The 19,859-nt window shown below is 45.5% G+C and overlaps 1 protein-coding gene across 1 annotated transcript in view; it reads right to left on the bottom strand.

Moving 5' to 3' along the window:
• Positions 1-5,689, bottom strand: part of WDFY1 (WD repeat and FYVE domain containing 1) — a 56,333-nt gene extending 50,644 nt beyond the window's left edge. The window contains exon 1 of the mRNA XM_062192876.1: positions 5,522-5,689. Within this exon, the coding sequence (XP_062048860.1) occupies positions 5,522-5,658 (137 nt within the window). The 5' untranslated portion in view covers positions 5,659-5,689. The remainder of the gene's footprint in view (positions 1-5,521) is intronic.
• Between the last annotated feature and the right edge of the window lie 14,170 nt (positions 5,690-19,859).

Consider the following 19,859-nt stretch of genomic DNA (forward strand, 5'->3'; position numbering starts at 1 on the left):
TACTCAGTTTTGGAACTGTTGATAAGGGAAGACAAAAACACCTGAGCAGGGAGGGCAAAGGCTGGATGCAGCAACACACATAAAGGGCTGACTGTACTGACAGAGAGGCGACTTCAAAAGGTCAGCTAGGGTTAGTTCTTTCTTTTTTTTTTTTTTTCTGACAGGCAGAGTGGACAGTGAGAGAAAGAGACAGAGAGAAAGGCTTTCCTTTTCCATTGGTTCACCCTCCAATGGCCACTGTGGCCGGCACACCGTACTGATCCGAAGCCAGGAGCCAGGTGCTTCCTCCTGGTCTCCCTTGCGGGTGCAGGACCCAAGCACTTGGGCCATCCTCCACTGCCTTCCCAGGCCATAGCAGAGAGCTGGACTGGAAGAGGAGCAACTGGGACAGAATCCAGCGCCCCGACCGGGACTAGAACCCGGTGTGCCGGCAGCGTAGGCGGAGGATTAGCCTACTGAGCCACGGCGCCAACTAGCTAGGTTATTTCTAAGTACAAACTCCAATTCCATCATTTGCTTGTTTTGAACTCTTTGATGGCTCCTGACTGTCAAGTTCCTACGAGTGACACTCTTAAAGGCTCTTCCAAAACTGGGCCCGGGCCCTTCTGGCTCTCCATCCTCTCCCCTGCCATGGCCTGTCATATACCTCTTGCTTGGTCACCTAGAAGTAGCTATAGTTCTTTACTTAAAATTCCCTCCCAGCCTCCCTTCTGCCTGAAACAGGGATGCACATCCTCCTGCCTTCCAACAGATCATTCCTTTATCCAGGAAGGCCAGCTCCAGTGACAGCCTCAGCAGAATGTCCTTGAACCCTGGCCCCAGCCAAGGAGCCTTCTTTTCTTCTGTGTCTCCCCAGTGCCCTTCAAGCTGAGCATACATCGCTACTTCTTCATGACACCGTCCAGCCCCTGGGAAAGAGTGACACTGGAGTCAGCTGTCTTTCCACCTCACAAGTCTAGCACCATCCCTGCATGTGGTCAGTGTCCAACAAGTCTCTGTACGAGTAAGGGAGGTCACTGTTCTCCTTCCTCAGACTTACGTGTTGGTTTATCAAGTCAAGAGCCACAAAAATTTGTGATTCAGAAGTGATACTAGGGGGCTGGCAACGTGGCACAGTAGGTTAATCCTCCACCTGCGGTGCCCACATCCCATATGGACACTGGTTCTAGTCCCAGCTGCTCCTCTTCCAATCCAGTTCTCCGCTATGGCCTGGGAAAGCAGTAGAAGATGGCCCAAGGCCTTGGGCCCCTGCACCCTCATGGGAGACCAGGAAGAAGCTCCTGGCTCCTGGCTTCGGATCTGCGCAGCTCCGGCCATTGCGGGCAGCTGGGGAGTGGACCAATGGAAGGAAGACCTTTCCTGTCTCTTCCTCTCACTGTATGTAACTCTACAGCTCAAATAAATAAATAAAATCTTTAAAAAAAGAAAAGTGATATTAGGGAAGGCACTATGGCTTTTGATCCCTGTTGTATTCCCAGGGCTTGGCACTCAATAAACACAGTAGGAATGAGTGACTCAATGAATGAGGAGTTTACACATATTTATGTGTATTTATGACAATTTGAAAACAAACCACCACGACCACCAATGACGAAAATGCCACAATTGTGTGTTTTAATTAATCTCATAGTGCAGCACCTACTAAAATGGTTATCCCACCTTCACAGGAGTTCCATGGGCCAGAAACACAGATTCTTTTTTTTTTTTTTCTGACAGGCAGAGTGGACAGTGAAAGAGAGAGAGACAGAGAGAAAGGTCTTCCTTAGCCATTGGTTCACCCTCCAATGGCCGCCGCAGCCGGTGCGCTGTGGCTGGCATACCGCACTGATCCGAAGGCAGGAGCCAGGTATTTCTCCTGGTCTCCCATGCAGGTGCAAGGCCCAAGCACTTGGGCCATCCTCCACTACACTCCCGGGCCATAGCAGAGAGCTGGCCTGGAAGAGGGGCAACCGGGACAGAATCCGGTGCCCCGACCGGGACTAGAACCCGGTGTGCCAGCGCCGCTAGGCGGAGGATTAGCCTGTTGAGCCACAGCGCCGGCCAGAAACATAGATTCTTAATAACCGGAAGCAGAGGCCAGTACTGTGGCACAATGGGTTAAGCTGCCGCCTGCAGTGCCCACATGCCATGTGGGCACCAGTTCTAGTCCTGGCTGCTCCACTTCCGATCCCGCTCCCTGCTAGTGCACCTGAGAAAGCAGTGGAGGGTGGCTCAAGTGCTTGGGCCCCTGCACCCATGTGGGAGACCTGGAGGAAGCTTCTGGCTTCAGCCTGGCCCAATTCTGGCTGTTGTGGCCATTTGGGGAGTGAACCAGCAGATGGAAGATCTCTCTCCCTCTCTGTCTATACCCCACTCTCTATAATTCTTTCAAATAAATAAAGAAATCTTTAAAAATAATAATAATAGCGGCCAGCGCCGTGGCTCACTTGGTTAATCCTCTACCTTGCGGCGCTGACATCCCATATGGGCGCTGGGTTCTAGTCCCGGTTGCTCCTCTTCCAGTCCAGCTCTTTGCTGTGGCCCAGGAAGGCAGTGGAGGATGGCCCAAGTTCTTGGGCCCTGCACCCGCATGGGAGACCAGGAAGAAGCACCTGGCTCCTGGCTTCAGATCGGTGTAGCGCCGGCCCGGCCGTAGTGGCCATTTGGGGAGTGAACTAATGGAAGGAAGACCTTTCTCTCTCTCTCTCTCTCTCTCTCTCACTGTCTATAACTCTACCTGTCAAATAAATTAAAAAGAATAATAATAATAACCTGAAGTAGCAGTTCCAGTTCTCAGGGCACCGCAGTAAAGCAGTGTCCAAGTGAAAAAATGAGCTGACCAAACCTCCCCTAGAACATTTCAGTCCCAGGGCAGCTTAGTAATCACTTTCCATAAAACATTTATCAGCATAGCTCCTGGCTAGTAATCTCAAATATTCAGCACTTTACTCAACATGCATGAGTCATGGATAAAGTATTTTACTGAATAGAGACCGCTAACTTTTACGGTGTTGCCTGCATCTAAGTTCCTGTCATGTAAATAACATTACTCAGTCTGTTGCCTCTTCTATTTTCCTCTCTTCCCCTGTGTTTCATGCACTCGTCTCCATCCCACTCCCTCCCTACGTATACACCCATGCCCAGGATCCCACTGCTCACTCCCCACCTGGTCTGAGGGCAACTACAGTAAACTGGAGGGAGAGGCCTGCGAAGGCTTCTGGCCACACTAGCTCTCCAGTTCACTGGCAGAAAAAGGCATGTTGCTCACTGGAAAGCAAAGTGCAAAGGTCAAACAGGAGCTGCCGACTTTAGGTTTTCTCTTCCCATTCAGGAAAGGCTCTCAAAAGGTAGGGTAGCACCTTCCTCCCTCCCAGACTCCTCTGGAATATCACTATCTAAGACCACTAGCTGTGCAAAAGAAACCGTTTCTCTCAAGAAAACCAGTTATTTCCTTGCGTTTCCCACCAGAAAGCCACTGAAGTGCCAAACCTTTAGAGTTCTAAAGACTCTATTTAAAACAAATAACATCCACCTAATGCAATCACACAGCCCTGAAGACCAGGGAGCCCGTGGCAAGTGCTGCTTTGCCTCTCCAGCCTCACCAATCTCTGTGACTCGCAGGAAGGAGCTCTGTGTCCTCCAGTCTCGGCTACCCCTTTGGCAAGATGAGAAAACTGGACCAAATCAACGTTCCCCCAAGTGCGGTGGGCATCCAAGCCAAGACGTCTCAGTGTAAGGAAGAGAGAACGTGGGGCAGGTGACTGGCTTCAGATGCCTGCGCTGCCTACTGAGAGCCTGGGTTTGAGTCACAGCTCTACTTCCCTGCTAACGCAGTCCCTGGGAGGCAGCCGGCCATGACTCCAGTCATGGCTGAGTCCCTGCCAACCAGATGGGACACCTGGATAGAATTCTTGGGTCAGTCTTCTGGCTGGCCCAATCCAGTCATTGTGGATATCTGTGGAGTAAACCAGCAGATGGGAGCTAGCTTGCTTCTTGCTCTTTCTCTGCCTCTCATATAAATAAATAAATACAAATAAAATTTTAAAGCAGAGCTTTTTTAAAAAGGTCCTGTGTGCAGTTATTATTCAGTATGGAAAGTGATGTAATTGTCCTAATGGCGAAGATATAAATAAAATCACTTTAAAATAAATGCATCTATTTTTAAATATGAGTGGCTTTTATATATATATTTAAAAAAGTAGTAAATAAGAGTTCACGTGGTTGTAGCAGCTGAGGCAAAAATAACCAACCTAGAGGTCGGGCCTTGGGCACAGTCAGGTGCAAACCAAAGAGCAAACTAGAAGGAAAAAGGTGCAAGCCCTGCAGGATCCTTGCCATAAGGAAATTCCGGGCACCAGGACCCGCGGGAACCAGAGGCCAGCCCTCGGGGCTCCCACAGGCGGCGATCTGGAGCTGATGGGGGTGGAGAGGAACAGAAACTCCTGGGCAGGTGCAGGTCCTTGTGAACCCCAGGTGCAGGTCCCAGGCACGGCAGGACAAGATCCCTGGAGAGAGGCGCAGGGGGACTGAGGCCCGGGGCTGCATGAGCCTGCTGGGGATCCAGCTGCAGGAGCCGGACCGGGACGAGGGTCCGGAGCTGTAGGTGCCCGCGAGGGACTGGGTCCCAGGCCAGAGGGGCGTGGTGGGGACCGGTCCCGGGCCGGAGGGGCTCGGCAGCCCCGGTGCCCGGCTGGAGGGCAGTGTTCGGGCTGGGGTCCCGGGCAGGAGGGGCTCGGCAGCCCCGGTGCCCGGCTGGAGGGCAGTGTTCGGGCTGGAGTCCCGGGCCGGAGGGGCTCGGCAGCCCCGGTGCCCGGCTGGAGGGCAGTGTTCGGGCTGGGGTCCCGGGCAGGAGGGGCTCGGCAGCCCCGGGTGCCCGGCTGGAGGGCAGTGTTCGGGCTGGGGTCCCGGGCCGGAGGGGCGTGGTGGGGACGGGGTCCGAGGCCAGGGCGCTCGGCAGCCCCGGTGCCCGGCTGGAGGGCAGTGTTCGGGCTGGGGTCCCGGGCCGGAGGGGCTCGGCAGCCCCGAGTGCCCGGCTGGAGGGCAGTGTTCGGGCTGGGGTCCCGGGCCGGAGGGGCTCGGCAGCCCCGGTGCCCGGCTGGAGGGCAGTGTTCGGGCTGGGGTCCCGGGCCGGAGGGGCTCGGCAGCCCCGGTGCCCGGCTGGAGGGCAGTGTTCGGGCTGGGGTCCCGGGCCGGAGGGGCTCGGCAGCCCCGGTGCCCGGCTGGAGGGCAGTGTTCGGGCTGGGGTCCCGGGCCGGAGGGGCTCGGCAGCCCCGGTGCCCGGCTGGAGGGCAGTGTTCGGGCTGGGGTCCCGGGCCGGAGGGGCGCAGTGGGACTGGGTCCGGACCGGGCGGACGAGTGCAGACTGGGCTGGAGAGGGGGACCGGAGCAGACAGGAGGGCCGGAGTGGGGGAGCGGGCCGGAGGGTCGCGGCGGGGGCGCCCCCGCGCGGGCAGGGCCGCCGCCGCAGCCCCGTACCCCGCACCCCGGCGCGGCGGAGCGCGGCCCCCGGCGCCCCCCAGCCCCGCGCGCCGGGCCGCCCTACCTGTCCTCGCTGGCGGTGATGACGCCGTCCTCCTTGGGGATGAGCAGCGCGGCCGTGACGGCGTCCTGGTGCCCCTCGATCTTGCTCAGCAGCACCGGGCGGCTGCTCTGCGGCCTGGAGTGGATCTCCGCCGCCATGTTCGCGCGGCCGCGGCCTCTCCCGCGGGCGGCCCCGCAGCTGACGGCCGGGCGGGCGGGGACGCGCCGGTTTCCCCGGACTACCCGGGCCGCGTGGGCGCCGCGCCGCCGTAAGCGCCCGAGTACTGCCGCCGCCCGGCCCGTATTGCTTAGAGATGCCGCGCAGCGGAAAAGTCTGTCTGCGCAGACGGCGCCTGCAGAGAAATATCGGAAAGAAATGAGAGTGGAGAAGTAAGGTCTTTCACTTGGGTATGGGCTGGGCGGTTGAGGGGGACGAGGGATTCTCCCCCAAACAGGGCTGTCAGAAAATACTGCTACGGCTCTACGTCTGTGCTAAGGCACCGTTGTGTGATGGAGAAGTGGCGCTTTTGTATTCCCACGCAAATAAGAGAAAACTGATCTACAGAGAAGTGCGGTCATTTGCGTAAGGGTGCGTCACTATGAGAAAGAGAAAAGCAGCCGTTGCACTCCAGGAACCGTCCTCCAGGAGTGAGTGTTGGCTAGGGGATGGCTGGGTGCTCACAGCTCCTGCTGATGGAATCTAGACGTCGGGCAAGACCTCTCCATAGTCGTGTCTCAGCACAGCCACAACATAAAATGGCACCCCCCACGGGTGCACAGATACCCCTTCACCCTGCTAATGGCACTGACTCCCATTTCCTTACCGACTGCAGCTTTTAGCCTCTATCTAGTCTTGCTCCGTCTGGATTCTCTTACTGAGATATCCAATATTTGAATGCCCCGACTTCCTGACAACATCCAGTCCAGAGGGAAACCCTTCTTCCTTCAACCCTCCCCAAACCACCCAACACAAAATCATATCCTCCATCAAGCCCTTTCTGGCATCTTCTTACCCAGACACCTGTGGCTTCTCACAATGTGCCGTCTCCTTCCCACAGGCAGTCAGCACACTTGTTCAACCATAAGTGTGTTCCTGGTAGTTTGGAATGGAGCATAGCAACAGCTCCTAAGCTAATCAGTCTGATAGGGAGACAGAAAGCCAATGACTCCAGTGATTTCTCCACTCCAGTCTCTACCTTCCCCAAATATACTATATTATTATTGCACTAGAGCTAGACTGTCCACCCAACTATTAAGCACTTGAAATGTGCTTACTCCAAATTGAGATGTGGTGTAAGTACACAATGAATACCAAATTTTTAAGACGTAAGATATGGCATTAATAATTTTTATATTGATTACATTTTGAAATATTATTTTAGATGAATCGATGTGAATGGAATGGGAGAGGGAGATGGAAGGGTTGCAGGTGGGAGGGAAGTTATGGGGGGGAAAAAGCCATTGTAATCCATAAACTGTACTTTGGAAATTTAGATTTACTAAATAAAAGTTAAAAGAAATAGTATTTTAGATATATCAAGTAAGATAAAATACTACTAAAATTAATGTGACCTCTTATTTTTTATTGTGACAAATATTGTAAATCAAAAATGTGGCATTTTAAAGATTTATGTACTTATTTATTTATTTATTTGAAAAGCAGAATGATAAATAAAGGCAGACAGAGAGAGAAAAGAAAGATCTTCTACCACTGGTTCACTCCACAAATAGCTACAACAACTGAGCTGAGGCTGAGCCTGGGCCAGGCTGAAGCCAAGAACTCATCCAAGTCTCCCACATGGATGGGAGGTTCCCAAGTACTTGACTCATCTTCCACTTCTTTCCTAGGAATATTACCATGGAACTGGATTAAAAGTATAGCAACTGGGACTCGAACCAGCACTGTAATATATGGGTTGCCAGCATTGCAAGTGGCCCCAACAACCGCTTATTAAATACATGCTATGAGCATACTGAGGAGAGACAAAACTCCCTATGCTATTGGAACTTACATTTCCAGCAAAGGACTAGATCACAAATGCAATAAATAAATCCTAGTATATGAGAGTGTGTGAAGTGCAATGGGGAGAGTTCCACAGGGAAGGGTGTGGCATTTCCCACAGGGTGGTGTGGTGGATACAGAGATAAGCTGTACAGCTCCACCTTCGTGGAAGAAGGGTGGCCAGCAGATGGGTCCTAGTGTGCAGCACCCTCAGGATCTGACCACCACTGTGCCCCTGTCAGACAGCTGCACACTCTGGAACTGAACACGTCAGGAATACAAAAGCCTGACCATCAGGACGCATGGATGGGCAATCCTCACCCCGGGCTCCCTTCTAGACTGGATGAGGCTTTGTCAGGCCTGGATTGCAGCTGACTTCTGCTTAATCCTGTGGCCTTCTCCTCCTTTCACAAATATTGAGTCCTAATAAGTACCCTGTGTGCCAACTTCTGTCTCGGTATCTGTTTCTGAAGAATATAACCTGAGACAAGTTCAGACAGTTAAGGCCAGGAGCTTGGGACTCCATCCAGATCTCCCACGTGGGTGGCAGGGACCCAACTACTTGGACCATCTTCTGCTGCTTTCTTGGGCACATTAGCAGGGAGCTGGATCAGAAGTGGAGCAGCTGGGACTCAAACTGGCTCCCATATAGTTAAGCTCTGGACTGCTGCAACACTGGCCCATGTGCATGAGGCTTTGTAGGAATAATCAGATAGCCAACGAGATTGAGACAGAGTGAGTTGCTGCGGAGAAAGATACAGAGAGATCACAAGACAGACCATGTCTAGCCCAGAGGTTATTGTAAAGACTGGCTTTTACTCTAAATAAGATGGGGAGCCATTGGCATGTTTTAAGCAGAATTCTGGCTGAACCTACCTTTAACATTAAATGGTAAGAATGAAATCGAGGGTGTCAGGAAGTTAACGAAAGAAAGCAGTTGATAACTGATGAGGTCTAAGGGTACTGGTGGTGGGGTGAAGACATCAGATTCTGGACATATGTGAAAGGTGAAGCCAGTGAGATTTGTTGGATATAACATACAAAAGAAATAGAAAAGCTGAGAGTGACACCAAGATTTGTGAGCAGAGAAACCGCAAGAAGGACCATTTACTAAGCTGGGAAGACACAGGAGGGGTAGATTTGGGAGAACAAGAGTTTAGTTTTGAACACAGGAAGCTTGAGATGCCTATTAGATTTCCAAGTGCAAGTGCTGAGTAGACATGAAGATGTAAGGGTTTTGTATATACCACTAAATAGTGGAGAGGTCTGGACTGTAGATATAACTTTGAGAGTTAAAAGTTTATGGTGGTTGGGGCCAGCACTGTGGCTTAAGCAGGTAAAGCTGCCGCCCGCAGTACTGGCATCCCATACTGGTTCAAGTCTCAGCTGCTCCATTTCTGAATCCAGCTCTCTGCTATGGCCTGGAAAAGCAGTGGAAGATGCCCCAAGTCCTTGGGCCCCTGTACCTACTTGGGAGACCCAGAAGCTCCTGGCTCCTGGTTTCAGATCAGCACAGCTGATGGCCACTTGAATTAGTGAACCAGTGGATGGAAGACCTCTCTCTCTCTCTCTCTGCCTCTGGCTCTCTGTAACTGCCTTTCAAATCAATGAATAAACCTTAAAAAAGAAAAAAGTTTATTGTGGTAAATATGGCGCAGCCCTTGACAGGATCAGCAGACACTCACTGGTTGGCAAGCAAGGAGGGAACCAAGTTTATCCTGGATCTCCAGATGGTAGGACAATTGGAATTAAGTGAGTTAGAGGCATCTACAAAGAGTTGTTCGAAAATGTAATCAGAGAGCAAGCATTTAGTCTAGTGGTAAAGGGCTGACATCCCACATTGGAGTATCTGGGTTCAATTACAGGCTCCTGCTACTGACTTTAGCTTTCTGCCAGTGCAGCCCTTGGGAAGCAGCAGTGATGGGGGACCAGGATTGGGAAACCTGGACTGCTCCAGCCTGGCCCCTGGCACAGCCCTAGCCTTTGCAGGCATTTGGGAACTGAACCAGTGGATGGGAGAGCTCTCTCTCCCTCTTTCCTTGCCAAATAAATGTAACCAGGTCTTTGGCCTTCTAAAGTATCCCTGAGCATACAAAGCTAATTGGGCCTGATGAACGAGCCTTTTTTGTTTTTAAAATTTATTTATTTATTTGAAAGTTAGAGTTACAGAGAGAGAAGGAGAAAGAGAGGGAGAGAGGGAGAGAAAGTGAGAGAGAGAGAGAGAGAGAGAGAGAGAGAGAGAGAATCTTCATTCTTTGGTCTACTGTCCATATGGCCACAATAGCCAGGGCTGGGCCAGGCTGAAACCAAGAAACAGGAGCTTCATCTGGGTCTCTCACATGTGTGGCAGGAGCTCAAATACTCCACTATTTTTCTCAAGCACTAGTGGAGATCTGGATAAGAAGTGGAGCAGCTGGGACAAGAACCAGGACCCATAGGGGATACCAGTGTCTCAGGGAGTGGCTTTACCTGCTACTCACAATGCCAGTGCCTGATAAATGAACTTAACCTTGCTAGATGGCAAACATGAGAATTTAATTTGAACTATTTTTTGTAAGTGCCTATATTAAAGAGAAACAGAACTTAAGCTCAATTAATCACAAGCAGTCAACATACTTACATAACTAGAAACTTTTCAATAATTTTCAATAAACTTTTTAATAAGGCCAAATAAGTCTACTTTATTACTATAACCAATCAGTATTTTCCTTGTAGGATGGCATTTTATTTAATTTGATGAAATATGTACTATGAAAAAACTATGCATGAACTTCAAATTTTTTTATCAAGAGAACTTATCTTTTAATTCCATTTTCACACACTTTTATTACTTCTGCATTAACTCTATAAATGCCTGTCTGAGGCACTCTTTGATGGAGCCCCTAAACTACTTCTGGTTTGGAGCTACCCAAGTCATGAATCACCGCTTGCTCAAGTATGCTCTTTAGACATTTTATTGGGCCTCAGATTACCTTTCTAATGGGGACTTATATCTAATGTAGACCTACAAGCAGAGAAGGTGATTCATCACCCAGAATGGTTCATTGTGAACAAAGTACAGGTAACTCTTACCTTGTACACCTGCAGGAGACTGACCCAAAAAAGAAATGAGTTCAATTTATTGAAAAAAAATCTACTTCTCTGTGATTTTTGTCCAAAATGTATGTAAAACATCTTAGTTGTAATAAGTCTTGAAGGAATTAACATGAGCAAATTAAGTTCCAAATTTAGCTCACCTTTATCCATTTTTGAAAATTGGTATCTAAACACAATCTTTTTTCCTGAAATATGTGTGTGTGTATGTGTGTGTGTGTGTTGCTTAAACACATGGGAGTAAATGAAGTCTGGGAGGTAATGTGTATATAAATTAAAAAGAAGCACCAGGACAGAGTCCTTGGAAACACCAACGTTTAGTTTCAAATACTACAATTAGTCAAATAAGATGACTAGAAATTTCCATGAAACTTTAAGGACAGAACTTGAGTGGGTTCAAGTGGAGATGGTGAAGATCTTAGCAATCTTTTGAAATGAATGGACTCTAAGTAAACAGAAAGAATTGATTCCCGAGGTGGGCTGCTGAGTTAGAAGACAAAGTCTATTAGATTTCTACTGTTGACTACCAACTAGGTGATCAAGGGCATCACTTTATCCTAACAGTGGAAAAAACATGACCTTTATAGCCAAAGAGCTTTACCATTAACTAACAGAGAAATCTTTGGCCAGTTAGGTAAGATCTTTACCAACTTTGCATCTCTAAAGTGAGAATAATACACCTTTTATTGGTGATACAGGAATCACCTATTATGCACAGCAGCAATTATTGTTCACTCAGGTTCTTTACCTTGGACTTCATCTCTAAATGTCTGTCCTGTAGCACCTTCTCTGATTCTATATACCTGTGTCTTTTGCTGGACTTCCTTGATGGAGGACATTATAGTTTTATTGTAGTAATAAGTATCATCATTATTTAACAAAAAAGGCCTACATTTGAAGGAATTAAAGTTTGTTAGATTAATGAGTCACCATTGTGATATGGCCTTGACTTTCTATTTTTCATGTTTCTCATACTTTAAGCCTAATGAACTATGCTGGTCATTTACCTACTTGTTATCAAATCACCCCTCTCTACATTAACCCTGCTCAGTCTGTTACCGGAGAAATTGCAGGGTTTTTGTCTTCACGCAAGAAAGAATTCAGGCGTGAGACAGAGAGTAGTGGGAGGTAAAAGTAGCAAAGTTTATTAGGGTAGGGACATCCGTAAAAACGGATGGGCACCTCTCCAGACAGGACCTGAGAGAGAGTGCCCAGCCTGCATTTAGGCTGGGGTTTTTAAAGAAGTAGGTCTTTGTCTTCACATGCTTCCACCTGGAAAGAAAGACTTAATGGATGTAAATGTTAAGAAGCTTCTTCCTGTGGAAGGTCTGAAACAAAGGACTTTATGGATGCAAATGTTATCAGACCTGAGGAAGGGAGCAGGGTGTTTGAGATGCAGATGCTGGGCTGCACCTGGGAGATTGTGGAAGATTTATCAGGCAGGAAGCAGGAGGGGTGAGGGCCTCCACCTGGCAGGTTATCAGGTAGAAGGGGGCAGGGCAGGCAGGATGCGAAATCTGGGCTTCCCCTGAAACATTGTTAGGATGACTTTGAGATGCAGATGCATATAGATGTCTTCTGTTTAGGCCTGTCACACACACATAAGCTCATAACTGACTTCCTACCTAACAAGTCTATGTTGAAGAGGCTGACTTCTACAAATGACATTTCCCAGACTCCTTTGCCAACTCACTTCCTGCTAAATAAATAAAACGAGAGTAGTGATGGGAACTTGATGAGTAGGAGAAAAGGAGAAACCAGGGTATTTATCTTCCTCACTCTACTTAGTGTGTTTCTTCTGTGAGCACAATTCCCACTGGATATAGCATCCTTCTTTTGCCTCAGCCCTTAGCAGTCTCTTCTGGGGTTCCAGGTTTCATTGGGCTCCCCTAGCTCCTCCCTTTGTCCATCCAGTTCTGCTGCTGCTAATCTCTAGGTTACTCTATGGTTCCTCTTGGATCTTTTCAGTTCTCCTAATGGCTTTGTGACTAGTTCTTTGTATTAAGTTCCCCCCATGGAGCCATCTGGTATAGGGTTTGTTTTCTTGACCGGTCCCTGACTGGTACAATTACTGTCATCATCAGCATATTTTCAGCAGTTATTGTTTTTTATGTACTAATAAATGTTTATATCTGTTCAAAACACGTTAAGTCTGTGGAATACACTGAAAGTGGAATATATAGGAGTTTGTTGTTTTGGGACAAGCTTTGTCCCCTTGGACCTGGCCAAAAGATCTGAAGAAACAGTTTTGTCCTGGAGAGGAAGGAAGATCTGATGCTCTCATTCAGAAGTTTTGCCAGAAATTCTTTTAAACTGTTCTCTGATTTTAGACAAGGTTCATGCTGCAGGCTAACAAAATAACCACATTACAAAAAGAATTCAACCACTTTTATAATGCTTATTTAGGAAACTAAACACCGTAACAAAGTGCAGTTTGATGTTTCAGGTCTCTAAGATGGTGGTCTAATATTTACATTTTCCCTGTTTTTACTGATTTTTAATCACCTTTTAAAATATTTCCTTCGTGAAATTGGTGTGGATTAGCAGAAGTGTCGAGAAATGTTGGTAAAGTGGAGACATTGCCCTTGAGATCTTCGATCTCAGTATTTCTTGAACTCGTTTCTCAAAAGTATCTCTAGTGACAGGAAAGTGGATCTGCACCTTGGGGATTGAGGGGTGGGGCCGTTTTCTCTTTCTGGAACGTGTTTGCTGAAGATAAGTCATAATCACGCTTGCTCTGATGACTCTGAGCATGCTCTGGACCGCTGTTCCTCCCCTCCACCCCTTCCGCATCCAGCAGAATCTTCCCACCATTAAGGCCTTCCCCTTAGTCTCATGAATACAGAATCTATGTTTTACCATATATTGACCAATTGATTTGAACACTAGTATATTAGTCCTCTGTTGCTGTGTAACAGATTACTCCAAAGCTTAGCAACGTAACACAACATCTATTATTTCACATAGGTCCTTAAGGTCAGGAATTTGGAAGCAGCTTAGCTGAGGGATTCTGGCCCAGAGTCTCTCAGGGCGTTGCAGTCAACTGATGGTTGACTGGGGCTGGAAGCCCTTTTCTAGGATGTCTCATTCACATGGTGTTAGCAAAATACCTAAGCTAATCAAAACATGAGTCCTCATGGTTTGTTGAGCACCATCACAACATGGCAGCTGACTTCCCAACAGCACCTGACTCAAATGGAAGCCACAGTGTATTTTATTAAAAACTTCAGAAGGAGAGCCGGTGCTATGGTATAGTGGGTTAACGCCCTGGCCTGCAGTGCTCACATCCCATATGGGCTCTGGTTTGAGAACTGGCTGCTCCACTTCCAATCCAGCTCTCTGCTACAGCCTAGGAAAGCAGTAGAAGATGGCCCAAGTCCTTGGGCCCCTGCACTCATGTGGGGGACCTGGAAGAAGTTCGTGGCTCCTGGCTTCAGATTGGTGCATCTCCAGCCATTGCGGCCAATTGGGGAGTGAACCATCAGATCAAAGATCTCTCTCTCTCCTTCTGCCTCTCCTCTCTCTTTGTAACTCTGACTTTCAAATAAATAAATACATCTTTAAAAAAAAAAAAACTTCAGAAGGAATATAACATGGATAGTTTGATTACACACACCAACCCTAATACAATGTGAGAGGGGACTATAATAGGGTATAAATACCCTAGAAGGGAGAATTCAGAAATCATCTTGTCTTCAGCTACCACATCAAAGAAGTTAATCCTTTAATTATTATGAATTAATATGTTTATAACATAATTACACTAACAGTGATACATTGTCTTGAGAAAGTCTTTTCTGGGATGAACTCCATTAGTTCAATTTAATTTCTTGATCAATTTTCTTTACTATACAGGAAAACTGTTTCATTTTTTTTCTTTTTTTTTTTTTTAAAGATTTATTTATTTATTCGAAAGGCAGAGTTACACACATGGGGAGAGAGAGAGGTCCTTCATCCGCTGGTTCACTCCTCAGAGGGCTCCAAAGGCCAGAGCTGCGCCTCCGAAGCCAGGAGCCAGGAGCCTCCTCCAGGTCTCTCATGTGGGCGCAGGGGCCCAAGGACCTGGGCCATCCTCCACCGCCATCCCAGGCCACAGCAGAGAGCCAGACAGGAAGAGGAACAGCCAGGACTAGAACCGGCACCCACATGGGACACCAGCGCTCCAGGCCAGGGCACTAACCCACTGCACCACAGCGCTGGCCCCACAAACTGTTTCTAATCATTTGTATTTTCATTTTTATTTTGCTTAATGTATTTAAATGAATCTGCTTTCACTTAATTCATAACTGTTTTATTCACTGCTTAGATTTACTGAGGCTTTTTGCTAATTAGCATTACTATCATGAGTTTTCTTATATGGTTATTGTATCTACCAAGTCAAATTCTCCAAAACTAAATTTTATAGATATACCTTTGGTGAAGAAGATTTAAATCTGGGGCTGGTACTGCGGCGTAGTGGGTAGCCGCCACCTGTAGCGCCAGCATCCCATATGGGCACCGGTTCAAGTCCTGGCTGCTCCTCTTCTGATGCAGCTCTCTGCTATGGCCTGGGAAAGCAGTAGAAGATGGCCCAAGTCCTTGGGTCCCTGCACCCACTTGGGAGACCCGGAAGAAACCCCTGACTCCTGGCTTCAGATTGGCCCAGCTCCAGCCATTACGGCCATTTGGGGAGTGAACCAGCAGATGGAAGACCTCTCTCTCTCTCTCTCTCTCTCTCTCTCTCTCTCTCTCTCTCTGTCTCCCCCTGCCTCTTCTTCTCTGTGTATCTCAGACTTTCAAATAAATAAATAAATCTTAAAAAAAAAAAAGGAAAGCAGCCTCAGGGCTCCAGTGGGAACCTAGCCCCATTCAGCCTCTAAGGGAAAAAAGATGTTTAAAAAAAAAAAAGATTTAATATCTGTATTTATCAGTAACCCCAGTTTTCTTAAAGAGTTCTAACTGTGAGAGTTTTATTTTATGGTGGTTTTTTCTGTCTGCAGTTTTCCTTGTGAGTTGGATTAAAGACATGAAGGGTTAAAGTGTTCACCAGAGGTTAAAGTGAATCCTCTTCACATCTTCTTCACTTCCTTAGTGTGCCTTTGTTCACCCACCCTTCCAGCTGACCTGGACCTGCTGGAAACCTTGTTGACACCTGTGAGCGTCAAATTAGAGCTAACAGCAGTTGAAGAAAAGCCAGGTTCTTGAGGGCAAAAACAATAACAAAACAACAAAAACTCCATTGGCCTTCTCCCTGCCTTCAAGTTTTTTGGGCCTGGCTCCTGCAAACATGTAATCATTTTATTATGTATTTATTCAATGAATCAATAAATGTCTGAATGAATTTTGAAAGTATTGTTAATTCCTGGGTATTGTGGGGTGTGTCAGTGGGAGAAATCTCTTGAAACCAGATTTTTAAACTTGCAAATGATGCTTTCATTTTTGTACTGCTGAGAATCTCTCAATACAGAGGCATCTCATTTTAACTTAACATTATTGTGTTTCCACCAGCTTTATGTTAATTTTTCCCATTAAACAGAGTATTGCAGGAAAGAAAGTTGCCTGGACTTTCTTCGAATACATTTATTTACATTCCATGAATTTTCAGTACTTTACATGCAGTGTGATATGACTGCCAATCATAATCTCTTTTCAGTTCTCATTAGACATTTACTTCAACCAGAAATTCATGGTTTTGCTTTTTCAAAATGTACCAACTCTCTCTTTTGCTCTCTTCCTCCCCAGAGGGAACCTTTTGGCTGAGACACAACCATTTGGATTCCCCCACTTGAAAATTTGGGCCAAGAAATCCAAAAGAGCTGTATGGTTCTAGCACTGAAGATTCTGGAACTAAGTAGTAACATGAGTTAGTCTGGGTTATGTGGGAGGTGGATGTGGGTGATCTGTGTCTGGAGAAGGGAAGAAAGTACAAGGCCTGTTTAGAGGCCACTTACAATAACCAAGAGAAAAGACAAGGTGAGTCATCAGGTACCTGCTGTGGAAATAAATTGGAAAAGGACTTGGTAAATTGACAAAAGAGGGTGTTTGTGCAAACAGGAACAGTCAAAGACATCCGGATCCAATCTGGGTGACTGCAGGGGACACCAATGCTTTTAACAAGAGGCCATGGAAAGAGAAGTTCTTTTGAAGATGTAGTTGCTCAGTAGAAAACTCAAAACTGGGAATTCAGAAAAGTCTCCTTTTGTGATTTAATATAAAATTTTTAAAAATTAATCTTATGTACAGATAACTATATTTTATGATATAACGTGTGATGTTTTGGTACATTTATAGGTTGCATCATGTTTAACTAAATATATAGATTATCCATTTTCATGAACATTTGTCATTGCTTGGTGATGAAAACATTAAAGTGCTCTCTTCTAGCTATTTTTAATCCTAATAAATATTGTTCACCATAATCACCCTTCTGTGTAATACAACTTACTCCTTTTATAGAGCATTGACTTCATACCTGTTAACAAATCTCTCCCCTGCCTCCTTTGCATTCCCTGGCCTCTGGCAACTACCATTCCCACTCTCTACTTCTGTGAATTCAGCTTTTCAAGAGCCCATATCTGAGCAAAGTAAGATGGCATTTGTCTTTCTGTGCTTGGCTTATTTCACTTATCCTTATGATCCCCAGCTCCATCCATGTTGCAGTAAATGACAAAATTCTGTCCTTTTTATGTCGGAGTAGTAGTCCATTTTGTGTATGTGATACGTTTCCTTTATCCAGCCATTTATTGACAGATATATCTGTTGATTCCATATTGTGGCTATTGAGAACAGTGCTGCAATAAACATCAGGGTACAATATATTTTCAACATATTGATTTCATATCCTTTGGATATAACAGTAGTGGGACTGCAATGGAATAAAGACTTCAATGTAAACCTCAAGCCATTTGGGTATAGAAAGAACCTTCCTCAACACATTCAAAGCAATTTATGACAAATCCACAGCCAGGATGTTATTGAATGGGGAAAAGTTGGAAGCATTCCCACTAACAGCCAGAATCAGACAAGGATTCCCACTCTTACTTCACTATTTAATCCAGTCCTAGAAGTTTCAGCCAGAGCCACTTCACAAGAAAAAGGAATAAAAGGGATACAAATTGGGAAGGAAGAAGTCAAACTATATTTGCAGATGACATGATTCTATATGTGGGGGAACCAAAAGACTCCATGAAGAGACTACTGGAACTCATAAAAGAGTTTGGTAAAGTGGCAGGATATAAAATTAACACACAAAAATCAATAGCCTTTGTATACACAGACAATGCCATGGCTGAGAAAAATCCTATAATATCAATCCCATTCACAATAACTACAAAAACAAATACCTTGGAATAAACTTAACCAAGGAGGTAAAAGATCTCTATGATGAAAATTATAAAACATTGAAGAAAGAAATAGAAGATGACACAAAAAACTGAAAAATTTTCCATGTTCATAGACTGGAAGAATTAATATTAAAATGCCCATACTACCAGAGCAATTTACAGATTCAATGTGATCCCAATCAAAACAGCAATGACATTCTTCTCAAATCTAGAAAAAACAATGCTAAAATTCATATGGAAACCCAAAAGACCCCTAATAGCTAAAGCAATCTCATACAATCAAAACAAACCCAGAGGCATCACAACACCAGATTTCAAGACATACTACAAGGCAGTTAAAATCAAAACAGCCTTGTACAGGAAAAAAAAACCAAAAAAAACAAAACAAAAACAAAACAAAACATGTAGACCAATGCAGCAGAATAGAAACTCCAGAAATCAATCCACACATCTAGAAACAACTAATCTTTGACAAAGGAGCTAAAATCAATCCCCAGAGCAAGGACTGTGCCCTCAACAAATGGTGCTGGGAAAATTAGATTTCTGCAGGCAGAAGTATGAAATAAGACTCCTACTTTACACCTTATACAAAAATCCATTCAAATTGGATCAAAGACCTAAATCTATGACCTGATACCATGAAATTACTAGACAACACTGGGGAAACTCTCCAAGACACTGGCATAGGCAGACTTCTTGGAAAACATCTCAGAAGCATAGGCAATCAAAGCCAAAATAGACAAATGGGATTACATCAAATTGAGAAGCTTCTGCACTGCAAAAGAAACATTCAGCAAGAGGCAAATGACAAAACGGGAGAAGATATTTCCAAACTATGAAACTGATAAAGGATTAAAATCCAGAATCTATAAAAAGCTCAAGAAACTGAACTACAACAAAACAAACAATCCAGTTAAGAAATGGGCAAGGAACTTGAATAGGCATTTTTCAAAAGAGGAAATTCAAATGGCCAACACACAATGAAAAAAAGCACAGGATCACTAGCCATCAGGGAAATGCTAATCTAAACCACAATGAGGTTTCACCTCACCCCAGTCAGAATGGCTCTAATATAGAAATCAATAAACAATAAATGCTGGCAAGCATCTGGGGAAAAAGGTACCATAATCCACTACTGGTGGAAATGTAAACTGATGCAGCTATTGAGATACCCCCAGAGAGCTGAAAATAGATTTATCATATGACCCAACCATCCCACTCCTGGGAATTTACTGAAAGGAAATGAAATCAGCATATGAAAGAGTTATCTGTACCCCCATGTTCACTGCAGCACAATTCACAATAGCTAAGATATGGAATCAACCCAGATGTCCATCAACCAATGTATGATATAGGTAAAGAAATTACGGTATATATACACCATGGAATTCTATTCAGAGATTTAAAAGAATGAAATCCTGTCTTTTACAACAAAATGGATACAACTGGAAACCATTAGTTAGTGAAACAAGCTAGTCCCAAAAAGACAAATACCATGTTTTCCCTGATCTGTGGTAACTAATAGGGTACCTAAAATGCAATGTATTGGAGTGACACTGACATTTTGAGATTCAATGATTGTTTACAGCCCTTGTTTGTACTGTTGAGGAACAGTTTTTTTCATACTATTTGTTGAACTCTTTACTTAGTGTAGCATTAATCTTATGAGTATAAAGTAAATTGAAAATAGATCTTTGTAAAAATTTAAAGTGTGATTAGAAGGAGGAGGAGGAAGAAGGGCGGGAGGAGTGTATGGTGGGAAGTATCACTATGTTCTTAAACCTGTAAATATGAATTACATAAAATATGTATACTTGAAATATAATTTTTAAAAAAGAAAAAACACAAAATGAAATATACTTTTACCAATGAGATACTTGTATAGAAAAATTAAAAATAAACATCCATAAAAAAGACTTCAATGTAAAACTTGAAAATATAAA

The sequence above is a fragment of the Lepus europaeus genome, chromosome 1 (assembly GCF_033115175.1).
Source record: "Lepus europaeus isolate LE1 chromosome 1, mLepTim1.pri, whole genome shotgun sequence".
NCBI lineage: Eukaryota > Metazoa > Chordata > Mammalia > Lagomorpha > Leporidae > Lepus > Lepus europaeus.